Source organism: Plectropomus leopardus, chromosome 10 (genome assembly GCF_026936395.1).
Source record: "Plectropomus leopardus strain MGB_pleo_1.0 chromosome 10, ASM2693639v1, whole genome shotgun sequence".
Classification (NCBI taxonomy): Eukaryota; Metazoa; Chordata; class Actinopteri; order Perciformes; family Serranidae; genus Plectropomus; species Plectropomus leopardus.
This window is the reverse complement of record NC_142185.1, coordinates 33,168,429-33,185,216: the sequence shown is the minus strand read 5'-3', so window position 1 is coordinate 33,185,216 and position 16,788 is coordinate 33,168,429. Positions and strand designations below refer to the sequence as shown.

The following is a 16,788-nucleotide window of genomic DNA, read 5'->3' as shown; positions in this document are numbered from 1 at the left end:
GAATTAAAGGCGAAGCATGCAGATTATTTGAGTATAAGTCACACAATGTCTATGACTTTGCCAGCGGGCATATTCTTCAGTCTGTCCTTCTCTCAAACTCTATCTGTGTCTCTCATGCATCCACCGATCCCTGCTGTCGGTGTTTCATCAGTTTGTCAGAGTCAATGTGGCCCCCCAGGAGGCTGACAGGGGGAGACAAGTAATCGATTCAGGAGAGGGGGGCATGAAAAAGCCACCAGTGGAGAGCAGTGGACTGTGACCCAGAGCAGCTCTGTGTGTGTGTGTGTGTGTGTGTGTGTGTGTGTGTGTGTGTGTGTGTGTGTGTGTGTGTGGAGGTGCTGCTCTGTGACCCCATCGCTAATAGCATGTAGGGGAGCTAACAGGAGGGACCTTTCCACATGTCATGCTCTTACTGGGAGAAACCGTGATGCACTCTCACTGTGTTTGTGCAGAAGTGAGTATTTTTATGTGTGTGATGACCGTGCAGTACTGTATCTGTACACACATAGATAACTGATTATTATTCCATTGACATTTCTCCACAAATACACAAAAAAAATCATTGCTTCTTGATTCTCCGCACATTCAAACACGCCTACTTCAAACTCAGTTCATTACGGTTTATGGATGAGGATTACTGAACAGGCCGACCTGGCACAAAAAGGTCAAAGACTGTGTGAAGTAAGCGTTAGGATTGCAATGTAAAAGGCTGAAAAAGTCTGCTACTAAACCATTCACTTGGATGTTATCACAACAAATAAGCCATTAAACACCTTCAAAGGGCGTGTTTATCCCCTCAGGTAGATTTTTAAGATTAGTTCAGTTTATGTTTAGTGTTGACACCATGCATTAAAAATATTGCAATATATATTGTGTATCATGATATAGCTTTAAAATATGGTGATAATATTTTACCAATATATGGCCCTAGTTCATCCTTGAGTCAGGTGGATGTTGGTGCTAAATTTAAGGAAATTACCTGAGGTCATTCTTGAGATATTGTGTTCATAAGAATGGGATGTACGAACATAAGGACGTATGTACAGATGAACGTACAACCCGACAACATAATGCCTCTGGCCTCGCCAATCATCGGCGCAGAGGCATAAAAATATTGTTGGTAAGTGACCACAGCTCTGAGAGAGTGATCATCATAGGTGCCGATGGTAGATACACGTGGGTTAAATTTAACTACAACATTATGGGAACTCTTTTTCTTTATCTGGACATAAAGTACACTAGAGTTCATCAGGGTGAACTTCTTTAGCGTCATATCACTGATGTATAATCATTTTTTTAAAGCAATAAGGTACAAGCAATGAGACTGTGATTTACTTTGATTTTAAAAGCTCAGGGCTCCTCGTCTAACAACGCTATCATCTGTCCGCCGGTTAACTTACTGTCCGTCTCGCAGGCTGCTGTACCATCGTTGGGACAGAAGCGCGTCTCCACCTTCCTGCGTCCGATCTGCAGCTCGTGGGGATCGGACAGGTGAGCCCGGCACATGTAGCGCATCCTCTGCTCCTGACGCGCTCCGCCCTGGGTCACATTAACGGGCATCCAGGGCGTCCAAGGTGTGTTCCTCTTTACCTCCGGACACGCCTCCAAGTTACAGGCCTTGTACTCCTGAATGAGGCGGTGGGAGACAGGCGGGGTGCAGAGGGTTGAGTTTTATTCATAATTAAAAAAAAAAAAAAAAAAAAAGGTGAGGAGATTCTAGAAACTACATATTTGTTATTCTCCACAACACCAGTTTTTATTAAAATTGGAAGGATCCTGGGGTCACTACGATCAATAGAATTGATTCTTCAGTAAACAGGATACAAACCACATTTTAAAGAAATCTATTTGTAAGTTTTTGAGATTCTTGTGCAACTGTTAAATCTTAAATAGAGATCAATGCCATTCCAATCTGACTCACGCCAAACGAGGCTTTATCTGTGCTGTTTCTATAAAAAACACAACATTATGTTCTGTGTGAACAGAGATAAGGATATATCAATATTGACATTTTTCTTTTTCTGTTGAAAATTGAACTCTGTGTGGTCCCCAGAGACCGTCAATCTTCACAAAGCGACAGAAATCATCCCGCATTTTTCACTTGAAAAAGGAAATGTGACATTTTGTTTTGACGTCAAGGATTTCCGTGACATTTAAAAGACATTTTTTCGTAAACAAGGAGCTAAATGCGGACATGCAGTCGCTGTGCCGACACCAGCTGAGCCTTTCACAGAGCCTTTCAACGTGTCTGTTTTTTATCTCCGCTGTCATTATCATCTGTTCACCTCTATAACGGTTTCGCCTTTACTTCATAAAGTGTTGCCTAAGTTCAGGCTCCAGCCTAAAGAGGATCGGCACCTACAGATTAACATTTTCTTACAAAGCTACGGCAAAAACCTGTGACTCTGTTTAAAACAACAATTCTGATTTGTCCTTGGAAAAATAAATGTCAGCTCTGTCATAAAAGGCAAGAAGACAGATTCTACAAGTTTAGGTGATTCCAGGTTGACAGATGTTCTTTTGTGTCTTTTTTTTGTTTTTCTGAGTGTGTATTCATGTGTGTGTTTCCTACCAGTGCGCATCCTGGGCAGCTGTTGCCATTCTCACAGGTGCGGACCCTGGAGTGGACGCCTCCCCCGCACTCAGTGCTGCACTTGGTCCAGGAGCCCCACGGGGACCAGAAGATGGGCTGAGGACAGGACACCCCTTCATTACAGAACCTGAGGAGACGGCAGAGGAGCGAGAAGAGGAGGAGGGCGAGTTTGAGAGTTTGTGACAAACATACAGTAGCAGTGAGAGCTGTAAACTTCAGACTTGGGTTGGAGTCTGATTTAAAGGTGGGATGGCAGGTTTAATTTTAGAATCAATTGGCAAAAAAAAATCACACTATAAAGTCTACCAGAGAGGAAAACTTAGACCACATTTAGGCACGAGTGGCCCTCCTAAAAACAGAAAAGTCTTTCCTTTGCGTTTTAAAAATAATCAAATGGATCTTGCATGAAATATTAAACTTTTGTTTTAAAAACCAGGTTCCCGAGTGTAATCTTTCAAAGATTGGCGTTTTTAAAAGATTACACTCTACAAAGTTTGCATTTTCAGGCCCTCAAAACAACATTGTCGTGTGTACGAAAGACAGACTGCAACAAAAGTTTAATTTTTCATGCAAGATCCATTTGATTTTTTTAAAAATGCAAAGGAAAGACTTTTCTGTTTTTAATAGGGCCGTTCTCGTTTAAACACGGCCTAAGATTGAGAATTGGGTGTTTTTTCGAATTCTGCCTCATTTTTCCAGATTTCTGCCTACCCAAACTAAAAGTCACAAAAATCATGAACAGAGATGACGTGATAGTCTCAAAACTTGACCTGTGATTTAAAAAAAAAAAAAAAAAGCATTCAAGTCACAGGTTCTGACCATCACAGCAGTACTGGTGACGAAAGAGATTATAATGTAAGCCTGTGGTATTATTGGATTGGAAAGACGTATTTGATTCAATCTTCAGAGTACGAAAGTTTGTGAAGTTGCTTAAATAACGGAACAATAATTCCTCACCTCTCATCCCTGCTTGGCCCCACACACACACGGCCGCCATGTCGCGGTGACGGGTTGTTACAGGAACGCTGGCGCAGCTCGAAGCCCGTACCACAGGTTGTGCTGCACTGTCCCCATGACGACCAAGGCGTCCAGCCTCCATTTCTATGGCAACAGACACATGGAAAGGCATTAACAACATATTTCATAATGGTCCAAAGCCTGCATAATTATTCACCGATGCTTTTAGTATTGTGCTTTCACTGGGAAATAAAGAGAGAGCGACTTTTAGCTCAGTCTAATCATTTCTGTGATTCTGAGCTTCTGGAAACAGAAATGCAAACACACACACACACACACACACACACACACACACACACACGCACACACACACGGGGAGCCCATTCTGACTGGGAAACATTCATTCAATTTGCTTAAGTGCTTTGTTCCTGGGTAGCACTTCTCATGATTTAATTGCCACTTTCTGCAAAAGCACAATTCAATTTCGACACCAAGGATTAAATCTGGCGTAGCTATCCGGATGGGATGAAGGTGCCTAAGCTCTGTGTCTGTGCTTTGCTCTCTGTGAGGCTGATTGGCCAATTCCCCTGCAGACAGAGGCGACGAGAGGTGTCACAAGAACAACCTGGATGTCACCTACATTTTCTAATAGGATTCCTCACGTTCATGATCTTTCTCATGTTCTGTCAGGGCGTAAATTGTGCCCTGGGGCGGAGGCTTCAAAGTCAGTCAGGACACTGCAGTTACAAAAGCAGAGTTTAAGAAAAGATGTTGGAGTTCTACTTTGTAAAATAACTGACTTTGTGTGCTTAATAATAGCAATGAAATACTTTAAAATCTGAGCCAAAATATGTTAAAACCTTCATTTGAACCACCTTTTTATTCATGACATACTATAGATCTTATCATCAAGTATAATTTCCATAAATATTAATTTGACAGGCATTCACTTGTGATATGCTTTTGTGTAGTTTTGTGTTGCAATATCTGTCTCGTGTCTTCTATTTTAATTCATTTAATTAAATTTCTTAAAATATACATCCCATTAACACACTTTATATAATGTGCAATGTGAGTTTTTTTTTCTCTTTTTTTGTCATTGTTCTGTGTCTTTTTTCTGACCTGCAAAATACTGCAAATTCAAATTAGCTCTAAGATTTAATCTGGTACTGTGCATCAAATGGTAAAATGTATGTTATAAACAGTCCATGGTCCCATTTAAATGAACAAAAAAAACCAAAAACAAACATAAAATATATGAGCGTATCCATGATTTGAGAGGAATTTGCAAGTTTAAGAAAAAACTAGTGAGAGCTAATGCTAAATATGATGGCATTACTGTCATATGGGTTGATTTATGAAACAACTGCAGTGTGGAAATAAAATTAAGTAGAACATTTAACAAATTAAGGTAGGGTGTGATAAGTTTACACTTTCTCCTACTCTATTTCGGAGATGAAATACTTATGTTATTTACTGAATACGTCTAATGAGTATTCTGGATCTATTATGTATGTTTAAATTAAAGATCTAAACTAAATAAATGGATATAATTCCCAGCTTCAGCCTTTTAGACAAAGCACGCTAATTTGTAAAGCACATTTCAAACATGCAGAGATGCTCAATGAGGCAGAAAAATCCATCAGAGCAACAATTAAAACACAATGAGGAGATGAATGGACTTGATTTAAAAGAAATTAAATGAAATAAAATACAAATAGACCAAAAGAACAGATAATGAATACAGTTTTAGTACAGTAACAGTGAAGTAATAAGATGTGATGCCATCTTTTAGTGGAGGAAAGTTGCAGGAGAGAAATTAATAATCTCCATAAGCCATATTCGCATGGGACTAATTACCAGGAGACCTCATGTGATTTAGAAATAGCCCCCCTCCATGTCTGCGTGTCGTGCAGAGTTCAAACAAGAGAAGCAAAGTCCGTATTTACTCGAATTAATAGACATGATCCAAACAAAATATGACGCGCTCATGTTACACAACATTAAAAAACACTGCACAACCTTCTTTTTTTCTTTTTAATGTTCAGCTACACATTCTCATGTTATTCACCTTTTCTCTCACTTATTACTTTTTTGTACTTCCTGCTACTACAGTACTACAGAGTACATCCATCACTACTACTGTTACCTACTTAGTTATTGATTTATTTGTTTTGTCATTTTCATGAGGAACACATCTTCACACCGACCAGGTAATATTCATTTGCTTTTTTAATGAATGAATGAATTCATTTATTTTGTGGATTGTCTCCGCTCTGTTATTACGCTTCATTATTTGCATCAGTCTCTTTATTGAGATTTAGCTCTTCTGATTGATTTGAGCTCTTTGTGTAAACAGGTCGTCACGCTGTGCGGCGAGATGAGCCTCCTGCATCCAAAATACTGTCAAAACTTTCATGCATAATTACCAACGCAGCCTTTTTCATTCTTGACCAGGAAAGAGGCGCAAAGTAAACAAAAAAAAAACAAAACTAAAAATGACCTCAATTTTATCACATGACCTCTGTGTTTAGTGAAATATGGTCGGTCATATCATATGCGGTGGGATTCATACAAATTCGGGACGTGGCAGATTGGCACTGGATGATGATCACAGACCATCTCTGCATTAATTAGAAACTATAAGACGTCCGCACGTCAAACTAGACCTGTGTGAATAAGTGTGAAGCTACTAAAAGCAGCTTCTCTGCCTTTTGCCTCGAGGTACTACAGACGGTCTGCATCCTCGAGATCTACGAGACCTGCTGGATGTATATTCTTCAGATTTATTTTGCCCTGAGGCTTCCCGGTAATTTATAAACTAGCAATAGCACTTCAGACTCTATTCTTTAACTAACTGGGAGTGAAAAGATTTAAGAACAAGATTTAATGTGCTCTGTTCTCATGGTTCTCTGGCATTTCTGAGTGTGCTGCAGTTTTCTCTTTTTAAAGATCATTTTTTGGAGCATTTTCTTGCCTTTAATGGACAGTGTAAGTGACGGTTTCAGTTTAAGGGGGGGCGGGGGGCATGCAGCAAAGGGTCAAGGCCAGAATTGAACCTACGGCCGCTGCAGCGAGGATACAGCCTCTGTATATGGGGTGCTGCAGTTTTCTAAATGTCGGTTTTTGGAAGATGGGACAAGAGGAGACTTTTACAATATTTTACCACGCTGGAGATGAAAAAAAAGAATGAGCTTCTCTAAATCTTGTCTGGAAATATGACCAAACTCTTGATTACACGTTGGTGGTTGTTGTTTCATTATAAAATAAACATCCATTCAGGCATTGAATACCATCTGTAGTGCACGTTAAATTGGAGCTGTGCACGTAGTCCTCAGCTCTACATGCACTGGTGCATGCAACTTTATACAGCTGCCAACTCTCATGTATTGACTGTAAGATTCAAGCTACCGACACTTTCCAGACTCTCTCGTGTTCACGTCCGTTACCACAGTGAAAAACTAAGTTATGATAAAATTGTGATGCAAAAGAAGATACAGACTGACAACACAAAGCAGCACAAAGCAACAAGAGAACCATAAAACCTCTGAGGCAAATTATGATTTGTGATAATGGGATTTATAAATAAAATTGAATTGAAATGAATGTATGTTTAAACAACACACTATCGTATTTTTTTTCAGTGTCTTCATCCTGATTGAAAAATTATAATGATTTTATTTCACAATGTAGCATCCTTATTATCCTATTATTAATGTCTGGTTCATTTATTTCACATAAATACTGAAATAGAAAATAATGACAATTTTTAATAACTTCCATGTAATGTGTCTCAGTGTCTCAAATTAAATATCAAAATGTATTACAGCACACATCTCTCTTTATATAGGATTTTAGAGCTTCTTCCGTTTCAAAATATTATTTTAATGTAAAACAGCACTGAAGGCAATATTCAGTCAGTAATACTGATTTATTTATAAAGTACCTGATATCAATGAATAGTCATAGAAAATCAAAGAAGTCACCAAAGAAGTTTTAACATGATAACAAAAAAGTTTCAGTGTAAGTTTTACTGAAACTTTTGAGCTCAAAATGTGCTGAAAAGTGCAACTGTACATTTCTGTAATTTAAATCTGATCTGGCTGTGTTGGAAGTGCAAAAAAAAATGTATAAATACATGAAATGGTGCAGAAAAATAAATAAATAGGTGCATGTCATTTTAAAAGTTCAGCAAAAAGTATCTTTAACGTTGGATCAACGTTACTTTGTCTCTTCTTACCTCGAGCAGTTGGAGACTTCAATGGTGGGGCCATCACAGTTTTTGCCTCCGCATCGAGGGGCCGGGCTGTCACATGACCTAGCGCGACACAAACAGGAGCTCACACCATCGACCCCGTCGTCATTGTTGCACGGTTGCCATGGCGCCCAGGGCCCAAAGCCACCGTTGGTGGTTTGGTTGCGCAGCTGGAAGACAAATATCGGTCATGATGAGAGTGAGATCGGGTCGGCAAACATCAGCCTGAAATATTTAACCATCAAACACTCAGTGACTGCTCTGAGTTTACAGCAGGAGTCGTTTTAGAGTCGGGCTGCCAGACAGGACTTTTCCTCCAGAGACGGAGAGAGAGTTTTCAGAGGATTATAGGGGAATAAATTTACTGCAATTCACTTCACTTCAGCCAAATTCAATCCAGTTGATCTCGGTCTAATTTAATCCATCTCACTTCAGTCCAATTCACCTTCCTCCCGTAACTGCTCCTATATTCTGTCTTGTACAACACACACTGAGAAGTCGTGAGTCACGGATGACGCTGACCGGAATGACATGTGAACGATGACTTCAACATGGCGCCTCAGTCTTACAGGTCCCAGGGGAGCAGATGTGACGCCGCCCTCCTTACAGTAAATGCAGCAGTGACGTTACTCTTACCGGACAGACGGTGATGTTCTGCTTCCACTGACTCATGTTGGAGCTGTCCTCCAGCGTGGTGCATCTGCGCTGCCTGAAGTCCCAGCCACAGTAGGGGTCCCTCGCCTCCAAGCACAGCCTGCAGGGGACAAGAGAGAGGAAGACTGTCGTCAGCAAAGTGAGCCGTTTTAACGGTGAAATGAAGACAGCGCACATTAATAAACTTTAACAGCAAATGTACCAAAGCTAGACAAAAATGTTTTTCTCTGGACGGATGTAAATCAGCCTAATACAGCAAAAATAAAAACAAATAAACCTCATTAACAAATATGTTAAAGAAACAACTTTCAGCCCCTCACACACAACACATCTCCAGCTCTTACACCACAGTTATGCATGAAGCCTGGAGAACAAATCAACTCTATCGACCTTTCACAGGTTCTAGACACCAAATTCACAATATTTCTCTAGAAAAGGGGAAAAAGATTTTATTGCAATAAATAATGTAGACTGTGAATAGAATAACCTGATGGTAAATAAATTATATTCCAAAACTGAAGTACAACAAATGAGCAGGGGTGGGAATCTCTGGCCACCTCACGATTCAATTCGATTAGGATTCAGGGGGCTATGATGTGATGATAAAACGATTATCGATGCATCTTTTTTGTGATCAATTGTTTTCAATTATTTTTTATGCATATATGCATATTTTTTCTCACTGTGTGACTACTAAAACTGTATTTGTAATGATCTATAATTAAAATAAACACTAAACAGATTCATTTACTTCCATTATCATTTATTAATAAATTAATGGAAGTGATGTGTCAAGTCGAGCTTTGTTATCGTTTGCTCGATGGCTCTCTGGCTGGCAGCAACAGCTGGCTGTTTTTCCTCCTCTTTTTTCAGTGATGATGTTTTATGTTCGTTGAAGCTCACAGTGAACTGAGAAAAGGCAAAAGACACTTAAGATGTTGGTTAATACTTTTGCCCCCAAAGCACGTTCACCCAATCTGGTGAAATTCTGAATGCTGATGAGGAACACATTTTTGGTGTTTGTGGCACCCCGTATGGCCGTTACCCACACCTACTGCCATCTTCTGAAATTTTGATGAGACAAAAAGTGAGTTGAGGCTAATTTTGTGTAAGCCCAACATTTTGCAAAAAAACAAATAAATAAGGATAGCAGTTTCAGTTTTGAACTAATCCTTCTTTCTCTCTCTTTTTTTTAATGGAAATGTGTCTCAGTCCCACAAGGCTGTTTTCCAAATTTGGTGTTGACAGAGTGAAAATCCAAAGTCGTAACGTCATCCATCATGGCAGCCTATTATCATCCAGGAGTCTGTGCTTGTAAAGCAGACTGAGCTGGATGTGTGTGCCAAATTTCAAGTCAATTGGACTTCAGGTATGAAGAGCCTGGACTTTCCAAAATCACATTTTTGGGTGTTAATTACAACGCCACCACGTGGCCAATGAGAGTCATATTTCTTGGGAAGCATTTGCAAATCGTTTCCAATTATTTGGCCAATTTTCATGTTTCTAGCTTATTCAAGTTCTTTGGAATTTGACTCACAGCAGCATCAGACAACAAATAAACATCATAAACCAGCATAAATTCAACAGACTTTCACCCCTTTGGGACCCAAATAAAAAAAGCAGTGAAATGGGATACAAAAATGTTAAGAAATAACAAATTAAGTAGTTGATAAATAAAGACAAAGTCTGGGGTTAAAAAAACCAGGCCACCACTGAGACTAAGCCACATCCAAAGACACCGGCTCAGACGTGTTGTACTGCACTAACCGTTACAAATAACTCTGAAACGTGACAAAAGCAGACTTCTCTGTGCATCGTTTCTCCCTCAGCTCTCACACAAACAACACAGTACACGGTACATCACCCAAACAGTGATTAAATATTTGTAAGCTTCTCCAGTAAAACAGAGGCTTAATGACGGCTAATTAAATCTAAAGCTGTTAATGACGAGGCTAAGCCGCCAGAGCTGATCTGGATGCCTCAGGAACGCAGCATAAAGGCATCAAGTGAATAACTCCCTCTCTCTCTCTTTCTCTCAAAGACTCCCCTTCACTTTCTGCCTCCCTTCCTCTCCCCCTTTTGTCTCTTTCTTCAACTATCCTCCCTCGCTCTCATCCTCCCGCTCTCCTGCTCCTGCTCTCTTGCTCCGCTCCTTCATCGCAGCATTGTCGGTTCTCTTCCTCCTCGCTCTCTCCATTCAGCCGAAAGCTTCTTGTTGTTGTTTTGTTTTTTTTTCTTTCCTGGCACAGACTTTGGTGGTTTATTTGAAGAGCCCTGTAGTGTTTTAGCCTGGAGGTTGAGGAATCTCCAAGTGTTGATACAGCTCTCTGTGCCAGGTCTGGGGCTCCGTGGTGAACCCGGGGTCGGCTTAGATCCAATAAAGACATTTCTGCTTAGCCAGCACATCAGAGGTGACCCCGCAGACAGAGAGCGACGGAGCGCAGGAGAGAAAAGGAGAGAGAGGGAGGCCATGTTCTCAGCCGTTAGAGGTAGACTTCCTTCGCTCACCGCTAACCTTCTTGTGTGTCATTTTAATTAAGCGACACGCGCCGGATGCAATCTCCAATACAGACGACACAATAATCATAATGAGGTCAGCCGCGAATTCACAGTTCAGTGACTCTAATAGTTCATTTGAGAGGGCGGAGGGAGGAGTGTGTTGCCATTTTGGCTCAAGGTCGACGTTATTGTGTCTGTGACGGCTCTGATGTGTGGGTTTGCACCGTCATCATGGCTGAAGAATTCTCATTTGGCTTTCTGATTACTGACACACTCACCTCCGACACACACACCATCACAGCGATCAGCTAAGTGGAACAATTAATGTATGTGTATTTCAAGGATGGAATAAATGATGTCGTATGAAAGGGAGAGGTGGGAGAAATTTGAGGCCTCATTAGCTCCGGCTAAAGTGTGCCGAGAGGCAGATTGGGAGGCTCCTGACCTCAGGGAAAGACAAAGTTAGCGCTGGATTCACCCTGTTAGCAGTAATTTAAAGAAAAATGCTGATCAAAATAATGAAAAAAAGACGACTAAGACTGAGCTGTTCGTGGTGGAAGCTCTTAAGACCAGAGAAAATGTATCAGCTGGAAAGAAATGCTGAGAAATTGATTGCAGTGCAGGTGAGGACGAGGGTTAATGCTGCGGGGTAAGATATTCATACAGCTGCAGGCGCACAAGAACACACAGACTCCTAAAACACAAGACTTCCCATAAATAGCTACACCTATTTTGGATTCAGCACTTTGTCCCAAATCGGCGCTATACTGCATTATATGGCCAAAGTTTGCTTTAGATGGACACTATTGTTCCATACAGAAACAAAATAGCTGCAAAAAACAAATTGCAGATGATGGTAAGACAGCTAAAGGAAGGTTTTAGAAAACATTCATCTGAGTGTTGTAGTCAAAACCCCCTAAACTGAGACGGTGTGAAGACCAAGACCAAGAGTGAATCAGAACCGAGACAAGACGGAGACTTTGAGGGTTAAGACTCAGTATGTTTACATGATGTTCAGAAAAGTGAAATTATTGTGTTAGTTTGACTAAAAATACATGATAGTCCAACTGAGATCGTACTGAGCTGAATTACTCGAAGTCGGACTAACACACTGGGGGTCGATTTACTTTTTCATGTATACACCTTAATCAGGTGCGTAGACATTCTGAGCATGCTCCATAGTCTCCACGCCAGAGTTTGAACTGGATTTCACACAGCATAAATTCGTAGAAGAAAAACAGGAAAAAAAAAAGAAAAAGAAGAAAAGACGAAGGTACCAAGTAAAGCTTACATGCGAAATGCTCAGCGCCAAAGAGTTGTCCACGTTATCACCGTCTGACATGCAACATGTTTTCGCTTGCTAACTTGTTTGGTATTAAACATAACAGGTAAACAGGAAGAAGGTCCAACAGCAACCAGCTGAAAGGGGGCATATCTCCACCCACCGTGGAGGAGTTGTGCATACTTGTCTGGCTGACTTCCAGTTTAGCACTCTGCTAGCTTGAATGCAATCAAATAATTTAAACTTGCGATTGGATTAAATCTTAGTGAAATGAGTCATTTTGCAAGGGTTTTGACGCTTACAAAAATGTATCCACTGATATACAGATGTCTCCTTCCCAATGTAAGTCAGTGGGAAAAGTCTTTCTAGGCCCCATGGCATCATGTGACATTTCCCGAAAATCGCAGTACTGCTGTTTGGCCATGACAAAATCTGGCTTCAATGGCTGGCTCACTTCCCGGGGGCCAGCTTGGACAAAGATGGACCAGTAAACTGAGAGCTTTGTCTTCTGGCTCAGCCGACTCTTCACCACAATTGTCCAGTACGTCTTCCTTCCTGTTGATGCCGTGTCAAATGCCTGTCCATCTCATGCTCCATTTTTCCCAAACTTGACAACAAGATCCCGAGTTACTTGAACTCCCTCACTTGGGGCAGTAACTCACTCCCAACACAGAGAGAGCAATCCACTGTTTCATGTTTTGTTAAACGAAACAAATAGAAAAAGTACAAAAATCTTTGGCAAAATAATATTTTACTGTCTTTGTGAAGTCTTATCGACAGCGGCAACCCATGGCGCAGTTTGATTGTCTTATTGCATCATTTTCCACTCATGCAAAACAGTACATGGATTCCTTTTATACTAACAGCGAAAACAGTATACAGTGACATATATAGCAGCATACATACTGCGTTCTTCTAGTACATTATGTCTAATTGGGACAAAGCACAGGTTTGCAGTCTCAGTATTTTTTCCAATTATTTCTTTCACCAGAGGCCATTTAATAAACGAGGATTTACTGCTGGAAAGAGAGAAAAGAGGGCGTTCCAGGACGTTTAGCTCCGACTCTGACCTTTCTGCGGCTGCATAAAACACCAGCCAAGCGCTCTCAGTGCCTTCCTGTCCTGACGGATCACCGGTTTTTAAAAAACAGGACCGCTGTAAAAGTCAATTAGAGGCGGTGTGGGCGGAGAGAGGTCCGTGCGTTGGGAATAAAAAAGCTAATTTCTGTAACAGGGCAGTGCAGACGGATGTCAGCCTGGACAGGAGGTTGAGTCTGCAGATGCACAGGAATATGAGGCATCTGAGAGAGACTGTGTGCATAATCGGTTCCTCTCCGTCTGTCTACAGTGCGAGGGCGTGTCTTTGTACTGTGGGTGTGCCACCATGTGTGAATGCATCACTTTAACGAATCTGTAGGGGAACTAGTGGATATTTAATTCAGTGGTGTACATGCCCGGTGGCACACTATATCAAAACAGAGAAGCCATGGAATACGGCCTGTTAAATTTTAAACAGACCAAGCGGCAAACCCACCAGCCTATATAACAATATGTCTGGTAGAGTGGCATCGGGAGATAAATCTGTCCGATTCTCTCTGTGGGGGTGTAATTGGCATTTTAAATCGTTTGTGAACGCTGTAAAAACCAGTGTCTCCTTTTATTACAAGCCCTTTAACAACTAGACATAAAAACAATAGTTCACCTCGCTTTTAATGGCAGGCCGTCAGTGTATAATTGCAAATATGATCACCAGAACTGATAAATTATGGATTGAAATCAGCCATTATTAGCCGTATCGCTGACACTCTGGGAATACATTAGCAAAGGCTGTCTGGAGGGTCCGACTCCGTTAAACATATGTCTGCATACGCCGGCCTCTCTCCGTCTCTCCACACAAGTGATGGCATTTCTTTCTTTTTTTTTTTTGCAGCCACTCTCAGGAGACCACCGCTGACAGGCTCTCAGTCCTCATCCGCTCTCCCGGGGAGAGAGCCCGTCCCTGGGGCTTTTTCTCCCACTGTGCTGGGCTGAGCCGGCCATTTAGGAAGACTGCTCATGATGAATCGGAAACACAGAGAGCTCCTGCTAGCACTCAGCGCTAATACATCCAATTAGGCCCAGTTGGAGCCAGCCCGAAGACTGATGGTGCCGGGTCCAAAAAAATCAGGAAAACAAAAGCGAGATGGCTGTCTGCCAAAAAATGCCTGCTGTCCTCCATGTACAATTTTAGCCCCTGGTGAATAAAAAGGAGCTGCATCATCACGGAGAAACAATGGGGATGCAGAGACAGGCTACACGACAGAAAGAGAGAGAAGAGAAGAATATACAAATATATTCAAAAGCAAGAAAGATGGCTGAAGGACGGTATTTGGAAGAGAAACAGGGAAAGATACAAGTAACTTTCAATACAGACACTAGGCGGGTTTCCATTAACCCTCAAATTCTGCAAATTTAATCTGCAAATATAAAACAGACCACAAGGGAAACATCAATGTCGAAAAAAAACCCCTCCCATTTATTGCAAAAAAATGTATGCTTGCATGAGGTGGCAATGTGAAAAAGCTATATTTTGGTAAACTGCAATGGGAACACTTTTTCCACTTTTCTGGGTCACATGATGCTATGGCTATGTGCTCATCAGTAAGAACTGGCTCCCTCATGATGCAGCAGGAGCTACAAGAGCTGTTATTGCATCACATAAGTCTTCAAAAGTTGAGTAGATCATCTGGAAGTTTTGAATCCACAATTCCTCTGTGAAATCGTGGACTATCAGCTCCCAGAAATCCCTCATACGTGGATCTTCCCATGTATAAGGGGCTTATCTTATTGCTCGCATGACACGCCTACGACGCCTTGACTGGAAATAATGACGGCTAGTGCGGTGGCTGCAATAGAAATAAACCTGTTTTTGAACATCCATCGCCATGGTTACTGGATGTTATCACCGGAGAGATTGCAGAACATCACTCTGTGTAAACGCATCTCACAATTGTGTTTTATCAACATTTCAAAAACATTGTTTAAGTTTCACACAAATCTGTAATGGAATTATTTTCAGGTAATTGTCTTCTAACTTTTTATTATTTTCTTGCCAACATTTTTGGCCATTTCTCGTAAAGTTGCTCATCAAATGAAAGCGACAATCACTGTTGGCTAAAAATTTAAATATTTGACCTGGACGTTTCAAATACTGCTTTTTGCTTGCAGAAAAGATAATTGAATTTGATAAGAGAATCATCATCCTTTGAGCTTAGTCAATTTTGGTATTTTGCTGGATCCTAAGTGTCCAAAGTGGCCATCACAGATTGTTTTTCTTAATTATGTTTCATTTTACAACCTCTCCCCTGAAAAGGAGCAGACAAAGGGAGCAGCAGTACGATTTTGTCAGCATCAGGGGATTTGAAAAGTGTCGAGCCGGAGGTTAAGACAAAGGGCAGGTCCAAATCAAGGCTGAAAGAAAGAGGAGGGCGAGAAAGCAATATAGACAGAGAGAGAGAGAGAGAGAATGAGACGGAGAACAAAATGATTACACTGAGCTGCAGCCAGAACAAAGCCTGTAATAAAAGTAACAGCATTCTGGAGCAGTAATAAATACATCCTCTGTGTGAACACCATCTCTCTCTTTCTCTCTCAGTCCTTGGCTGCTGAAGTGTTCCTCTGATTGGTCATACAGGCTTAGCAGCAGTGAGCTCCAGAGGCCTGCTGACGGGCTGGCAGCTTCGGCCGACTGTAAATTGGGTTTGCTGGGGACAGGCCTGTAAGCTCCCCTCACACACAGACAGGGAAGCCCACATCGCTGTATAGGGCCCCTATAGGGACAGACGCTAAGGTATAACCAAAGCTGCATTCAACATGTCATGCACACTGGCTTTAACAAGCAGCCACACACACACAGACTGTAGCAGAGATGCTAATGGTCAGCGGTTTTCCTCGATGACCACTTAGTGGTTTCCTGATGTTGTTTTAAACTCCTGCTGCAGGCAGGATAAGCTGCCTCGGCCTCACGACTGCTGCCAGGTCACTGTTAATCACACACACTCAGCAAATTGAACCAAAGCCCCTCAGGCGGGAATCTAACTATCACCAGCAGGACAATTGTACCTCTTGTAATAAAACGTAATGTTTATGTAAGCAGATGTGAGAGCGGCGGTTTGGCTGCAGGAAACGAGCTGCAGCCACAGAAAGCCAGATTTGTTCCGATTCATCCTCCCCGACATTATCCTCCTCATTTATTCAGTGTTTCCGACTTTGCCTCCTTCTTGTAGTTATTTCTGTTTCTGTATTTTTCTTATCTTTTTCTTTCTCTACTGCAAAAAGTTAAAAAAAAACTAAAAACTTCCAACATTCAACTGAACCGTCATGTAAAACTCTTCCCTCTCTGACGCCTTCAGTTTTGACAAAAAGAAAAGCACCGCGCTTTCTTTCAAAGTTGGCTTTTTGCAGGTGTATGTCGCTGTTTGGAGTGAGACCGGTAGTTTCATCAACTGTTCTTCCTTCGGTGAAAAAAAACCCTGATGAATGCAACATTGCAGCTAAGCTAGCATGCCA

The 16,788-nt window shown here is 41.4% G+C and overlaps 1 protein-coding gene across 4 annotated transcripts in view; it reads right to left on the bottom strand.

Annotated features, from left to right (window-relative positions):
* Positions 1 to 16,788, bottom strand: part of sema5ba (sema domain, seven thrombospondin repeats (type 1 and type 1-like), transmembrane domain (TM) and short cytoplasmic domain, (semaphorin) 5Ba) — a 231,228-nt gene that overhangs the window by 22,613 nt on the left and 191,827 nt on the right. For all 4 annotated transcript variants that reach the window (XM_088083658.1, XM_088083656.1, XM_042495042.2 and 1 more), the window contains 5 exons: positions 8,442 to 8,559; positions 7,791 to 7,975; positions 3,551 to 3,694; positions 2,573 to 2,720; positions 1,401 to 1,626 (listed from right to left, as the gene is read on the bottom strand). In XM_088083658.1, coding sequence (XP_087939784.1) covers positions 1,401 to 1,626; positions 2,573 to 2,720; positions 3,551 to 3,694; positions 7,791 to 7,975; positions 8,442 to 8,559 — 821 coding nt within the window. The remainder of the gene's footprint in view (positions 1 to 1,400; positions 1,627 to 2,572; positions 2,721 to 3,550; positions 3,695 to 7,790; positions 7,976 to 8,441; positions 8,560 to 16,788) is intronic.